Here is a 6959-nt window from a genome sequence, read left to right on the forward strand (position 1 = left end):
TGGGAGAAGAGAACCAGCTTCTTCTTAATGTCAGGGGCTGGTATTACATTCCTGGTTCCCTTGTGGGGGAGGGGGTGACCGAATTTTCCAGAGCCCCTCAGACAGAGGACACTTCGCCAGCATGGGTGGTGGGGGGGGGGGGAGGGGTAAGGCCAGAATTTCTGGTTGTGCTGAGAGAGATGTCGTCTACACTGATGGCTACTCTCAGTGGTATCTCCATCTACTCTCTTTTGAAAAGTCTCTTTTGAGAACTGAATGCTTTGTGGGTCAACTATGGTTTAGTCTCGTAGTAGGTATTTTCCGGATGCTGTAATAACGGAAGGAGTGTGGTAGTCAGCAGAGAGCCTGAACATACTTAGATCCTGCCCTAGGGCCCAGCTCAATTTCTGCCACGATGTTTTAAAGTTCCCTTCGCAAACACATCCGTAGCACAAAATATTACTGTCCAGGAAAACAGAAAAAGCACAGGAAGGCATTTCTTACGTTAAAAATTGTCCAACGTATTATCGGAGAGAACAAAAGCGTGGTTTGTTTGTTTAAAGGTTCTAGAAAGCTAATCCGACCCGTGTTGTTGGTGCCCTCTCACTCGCCCCTCCTCTCTCTCTCTCTCTTTCTCTTTTCTTTTGTAGTTAATGAAATTATCAGGAAGGAGTTTTCAGGACCTCCCGCCAGAAATCAGACGTAGAAGATGCCATTAGCAAGACACCTTCCGTATCTGACCCCTCGGAGCCTTCCACTGCCTCTCACCTTCTGTTCTCTTTACTGTACATCTCCTGGCCCGGAGGCCACACGCGGGACCATGTTCTGGCAAAAAGCTGACCCTCGATTAAGGAGCTCGCCACCTCTCTGTGTAAACACCAGGGAGAACGCTGTGCCTTTTTGATTTTTGTTTTAAATCCCAAAGAGCATCTCGGTTGACTTTCATGGTGTCCTTAAGTGCCTGCTGACCAAAAAAAAAAACACATTCTGCACAAGACAGCACGCCGCGACGGCCCCGAGAACGGACTGACCGGAGCTCAGGGCGTGGGCTGGGGTGGGGGGTGGAAGATGTGGGCCGTGTCATTAAACCCCAGCCCTGCGTTCATTTTTCCAGGTCACAGATACACCTCCTGTACCTTTTGAAGGAAAAGGAGTTTTCAAACAGCAACCAAGGGAACGTGACCCAAGAGTCTGGCTTATGGGCTGAAGAAAAACGGAAGCCGGACCGTCATCCTTAGGGATCGCCTGTTCCTGGCCACGGTTGGGCCACAGCGAAAGCCTGATTTTTGAGTTTTCTCATTCTGAAGCACAAGTGGCCCCTAACAAGATGGCCTGTTAAAACTCGGCGTTAAGTTATGACACGTGTACACGTTATTTTTTTTCCCTCTGCTTCAAAAAGCTGGCTGGAGGGTGGGGCTCGCTCCAGGCCAGCAGTTCCTCACTCCTGCAGCGGGCGGTCGGACTCGAGCAGGGACCGCAGGCTGCAGTGTGAACACCTCCGCACCCCTGCAACCTAATGGCTTTCTGCTGCTCTCGCTTGCTTTCTTCCTAACGGCCAGAGTGCTTTTCTTCCCCCGTAAACTAGCGAGGAACAACAATCTCAGGCATGTGCATTGAATTTTGAGAAGGAATTGAAGAGGAGCTAAAACCACCAAAAAAAAAAAAAAAAAAAAAGTGAAGGTATTTTGGTTAAATTGTGAGAAATGAGGCAATGAGCAGGCCTAAGCATTTCTTTTTCTAAGTGGGTTCCCCCGTGAGAAGGGCAGAGTTCCCTCTGGCCTCGACTCCACGTGGGACGCCATCGCAGGCTGTGGCCCCCAAAGTTCATTGGTGATCTTTACCTGAAGCCCTTTCAAGCGTCCCTCGGTCCCCGAGACCTGTCCGCATTAGCCGCCTGCATCCGCATCGGAGAGAACCAGCCCACGTGCAGTCCGCAGTTGGACAGAGCTCTGCCCGGACCGCTTGCATGGTGATTGGCCCCCAAATTCTGTCTCCACTGCGCACGTCGAGCCCTCATGAGTCTGCCTCCTCTGGTGCAGTTTCTGCAAACACAGAAAACTCTGGAGTCCTCCGCAGGGGTGGGTTCTCATCGCCCAGATGCGTTCCTGTTTGCATGTACCGTGGACACCCCGGGACAAGCCAGGGACTCGTTTTCGGCCATTCGGTTTCTTCCCCCGTAATCAACAACAGAATGCAGAGGTCCCGGCGCTCTTCGAAAGGCTCTGCTTCGCGATTTCTCAGATCTGCTAGGGAGAAGCGTAGGAAGAGAATCCTGGCCGTTGAGGTCTCCCTGTGGCATTTACAAGTCCTGGCTTCCTAGTCAAGGTTATCCGGAGGTTAAACCTTCCCAACAGCTCTTCCAGGAGCGTGAGGCTTGGTGACTACAGCCTGGTGGGTCTGGTGCTCCAGAGAGTGGACAGAACGCCCAGGGTGTGACCTTTTCATCGAGGCCTAGCATTTGTTTTCCCCCTAACAATCCGGGACCTCTCTTCCACCCACCCCAAGCACAAAGTTTAGCAAAATCCTCTTTAACGCAAATTGCCGCAGAGCTCCTGGGATGTGAAATTCTTCCTAATTCACGAAAAGTTTCCTTACACCAGCAGCTTTACCCAAAGCAGTCTCTCCAGCAACATTGGACTTCACTGGGGCAGAGTTAGTGTTTGGTGAGAGATCTGTTCTCACTTGACCTGGCTAGGAACCATTTCCCTTTTTTTTTTTCTTTGCACATGAGGGATATTGGCCTTCCTCAGTTATCTGAATGTTTTACCCAAGTGCCTTCCTGCTATTATAGCAAAGTCGCTCTGCTTCGTTGTGCCTGGATGGGGCGAACAAGGGCTAACGCGTTTTCCATCAATCTTCTAGGTTAGTGAAAAGGGCCTCCTGCTAGTTCCAACTCTTGCACGAACCTGTGCACGTACGTGTGTGTGTATAACGCACGCACAAGCTTTTTCTGAGACCACCTAGGCTGGATATTAGAGGAAGGCCTTTCATAAACAACTCTACCAAATAGCGAAGGAAAGAGAAGCAAAAAGCATTAGTTTTGAGACATAAACAGGCGAGAGAATGTGTATTAGGAACCGACAGCTAGCGAGAAAGTTTGGTCAGGAACAAATGCCAGGAGGAGATTTTGCCAAGAGGAATTGCTCACAAAATATTTTCAGTCTGGGAAGAGGCAATAGGATCCTCTACAGAGAAGGAGAAAGTAAGGATGTCTAAGTGGGAAAGATGTGTGTGTTGCACGTGTGAGAAGGATCTCAGGTGGAGGTTTGCACTTGCTACATCCAAGGTAATGTAAATATGTAGCATTGCTAACAGGAATCTACCGTGTTGCTGAATGTAGTATATTTCCCGAGTTTGCAAGTCTTCCCGTATGTACAAAAATACTGCTGCCTGATAATATATAATAGCAACCCAAAGTAGTAGGTTATTAAATTTTATTTTCTTACCTGTATTTTTATGCTTTTTATCTGTCCCGAAAATATCACACACCCCTGTTGGAATTAGAAAATATTTATAAATGGTTGAAATCTCTTGCAAGTGTCTCTTTTTACATATGCTGAGGATTTCCGCCTCCCCCCCCCACCCCAAGAGAAAGGATGTATCCTTGAAAATTTGTGAATCGTGCTAGCAAAAACACAAAACAAAAATACAAACCCCCCCCCACAACCCCCCCCCCCAAAAAAAGCCCCACGGAACTACCCACCTCAGAGTTTATCAGTCACCTGAGTCTTAGAAGAAAGCATCTTTGGAGAAAGAAGGGGGATGGCTTTGTGGAAAAAGGAACCATCTGTTGCCAGAGAGGACACGGACTTCACCTCTGAGCCTGCGTCTGGTCACGGAGGAGAACTGTCTTGTAAAGTGTTTAGATCCCCCAAAGAAGTGGCCTAGTAGGTGATCGTGAGTTAAAAACAAAACCGCCTGTGTGGTAACGGGATTCTGAAAGATGGGTGCAGGCTACCGTTTACAGAGCTGACCAAATCCCGCTAGGTAACCCCTGTACGCATTATCCAAAGGACATGCAGTTTTCCAGCATAGACACACCCTAGATGAATCAGGATGGTTCCTTCGAAAAACTGGAAAGCACTGATGGGGCCTTTCTCATTTACATCCAGTAGCCAAGACGTCGGTCTCAGGAAGTCCGTCTTGGCCAGCGTGGGAGCTGCAACATTTAGACAGATTGGAAGCGGATATGTTCTGGTTGTTACAACAGACTAAAGGGAGGCTGAATGTGTGTGTTTTCATGTCAAAAAACGCTTCCCAAGTGCTTTCTATTCACAATTGAAAGACCGTCAGAGGTCCGGCTAACAATTTTGTTCACGTTTACAGGAGGCATGGGGGTTGGGACATTCCTGACAAGGTCCGGCATCCACTTTTTTTTTTTTTTTTTTTTTTGGAGGGATGACCCTTTAGCAGGTACCCAACACATCCTAACCGCCAGTCTTCCAAGCCCAGGGCTTAGGCCTTAAACCTCATGGAGCCAAACCAGCCAATGCACGGGTTTTCCTGCATTCCAGCTAAATGCTTAAGAAGTGTCACAAAGGATGGTGATTGCAAACATCAGTTTCCCTCCGCTGTCGGGAGAACCTTCAGTTATAGCCAACGTCACCACCTTAACTCAGTTTGTTTAAAAACAAACGTTTCTGTGATTGGTGAGCTGGAGATGGTCCCTAAGCGAGCCCCTCTGAAAAGGAGACGGGATGTTGGGTGTCGGAAAAAACGTTTAACACCCTGCCTTCGTGCAGCTGTCGGCAGCCCAAACACCTGCCCCGTCCCGGGTCGGACGCGTCGGAAGCAAAGGATACATTTTCCATTAGGGCACGGGCTTTCGGCACTGCCCTTGGGACAAGTTTAGACCCTGAGCACCTTGTCAAAGAACCTCCCTTACCCCCATTGCCTCTACAGCCCTCAGAGGGGAGAAAATGTTGACCATGCCGTAAGTAGTTCTCCAACAAACAGAATTCTCTCCAACAGGGTGGTGCTGGAAGGCTTAGGTTTTAAAAATCTTGACTGTTAAGGAAGTTTGAATACATCACATTCCTATGCAAAATGTTTTTAATCTCCAGTTTAATGTAGTTTATTTTTGCTATATGTAAAGTATTTTTATACGGCTTATATCGTGATAGTTTAGCAATAAAACGGCTGAAAGCAGTGAGTGCTTTGGTGTATCTTTTCTTCTCTAGAGATGCTGCTCAAATTTGCCTTTTACATTTTGAGTTCATACAGATACCCCGTATAGGTTTAATCCTGGTCTCAGCCCCAGAGGGTAGGCAAGATGCCATATCCTCCATCTAGCACCGGGGCTCAGAACCCACTTGCCCAAAGCGGCAGCGTCAGGAAGTCAACCTGGCTTTGTCCACTTCTCTCCCTGCTCCCATCAGGGTAGCTCTGCCATAATCGGTCTTTAAACCTGTTGAGAAGGGCATCTAGGTAAAGAGGATGTCTAATGTCCACCCTGGGCCAGCTCACAGAGGGTTGCAGAGCATTCGCAGACAGCTGGGCTGAGCTGGCCACTTGAAAGGAAAAGCAATTCATTGTTTGAACATTTTACACAATTTAAAAGCGAAAAGTGTCTTTTACCAAACCCACAAAGAGAATATTTAAATACTAGAACTTTCCAGCTGGCTTCCTCCTGACAACAGCTTTCCATCCCTCACCCCCACCCTCCCCCCTTATAGCTAAAGCACCTAAGAGTTTGGAAGTGATTGCTGTTTAGTCTTAATATTGCTCAAACTTCACCCACTGGTCAGCTCTACCCTGGTCAGGATCCCTGCCCCGGGCCCTGTGCTTCAGGACCCCTCTACCAACACCACAACTTTGCCTTTGGAATGCCTTCTTGGGGACTTTTCCAAGCCCCACTTCCAGTGCCTGGAACCAACAGTACCATATGGGTGGGGTGTCCCAAGCACATACAGGGTCCTGCATGGGTTCTGGCTACTGGAAGTGCCTCCCCATGGTCCCCTCTGGTGGCCGGGACCAGCTGGTTCCCATTTCTCCCCTTTAGAGCATAAGGTTGGACAGATGCCCCAAAGAGCTCCAGAACCCACACCTATAGGATCCGAGCTGGCTTCTAGAAGAGCTTCCCGGTGAACAGTTTGTTCCTGATGACCAGCACAGTATTTTAGGTTTTTTTGTGGGATCATGTGAAATTGGGTCACCAGAATGGTGCTGGAATATTGATTTGAGGCGGTCTTAAATTGCTTGCGTACACAGGATCCCCACAGAAATAATTTGCCCAGGCCCACACACTCTACGGGCAATCCTGCCCCTTACAGTTTTTGCTGGAGCTGTTGTAAAACAGGTTTTGTTTCAATGAACATTCTGAAAACTTTATGCTGCTTTTCCTGGATAGAAACCCAGAATCATCTCAAGCAGAGGAGAAGGATAAAACTATACAGCCGTTTAAAAAATAAGTCTGTGTTCTATGTTTATAGCTGAGCCACACTGGGTAAACCAAGTCAGCCTGTGCCTCAGTTTCCCCAGATGTAAAAGGTGGATAAGAATAGTCCCTGCCTCACAGGCATTGTGTACTTAACAATAATTATTAGCTATTGATACAACGTCCCATCAACTGGCAAATTTAAGAATCACCCAAAGGTGGACCCCATCTTCCCATTATCAGAAAGGAAGCATTCCGAGCTCCGACAACAGGTCTTGGACGTTTCACACTAAGTTGTGAAAGCCAAAAACTTGAGCTCATCCAGTTCCCAAAGCCTGAAACAAAAGGAAAACACAAGGGGCATCTCGTTTCTCTGCACTGGGGCGACTTGGCCAGTCTGTGAACATCTCTTACCACATGCAACAGCATGGTGTAGTTTTGTACTAAGGAGTAAAAATACAACTGGTTTAGTAACAAGTGGGAATTGAAGAAATAAGATTTACAAGAACAAGTGAAATGCTGACTATAACATTTTCAGGTTCACAGATTGGAAGGAAACGGATGTCTTGGCTGGAGCAGGCTGAATATGAAATAATCCTGAGAA

General features: G+C 47.8%; 1 protein-coding gene across 5 annotated transcripts in view; it reads left to right on the top strand.

The window, feature by feature from the left end:
* NFATC2 (nuclear factor of activated T cells 2) overlaps positions 1-5127 on the top strand; it is a 140197-nt gene extending 135070 nt beyond the window's left edge. For 3 of the 5 annotated variants that reach the window (XM_047067602.1, XM_047067601.1, XM_047067607.1), the window contains one exon: positions 630-5127. Coding sequence is in view for 3 of the 5 variants with exons in the window: in XM_047067601.1 (XP_046923557.1) it covers positions 630-685 (56 nt within the window). In the remaining 2 variants the exon portion in view is untranslated. The remainder of the gene's footprint in view (positions 1-629) is intronic. The other 2 variants (XM_047067603.1, XM_047067606.1) reach the window with 1 other exon arrangement.
* The last annotated feature ends 1832 nt before the right edge of the window (positions 5128-6959 follow it).

Source organism: Lynx rufus, unplaced genomic scaffold (assembly GCF_022079265.1).
Source record: "Lynx rufus isolate CCGP_SWC_20201006 ecotype Redwood Valley unplaced genomic scaffold, mLynRuf1.p SCAF_8, whole genome shotgun sequence".
In the NCBI taxonomy this organism is placed as follows: Eukaryota; Metazoa; Chordata; class Mammalia; order Carnivora; family Felidae; genus Lynx; species Lynx rufus.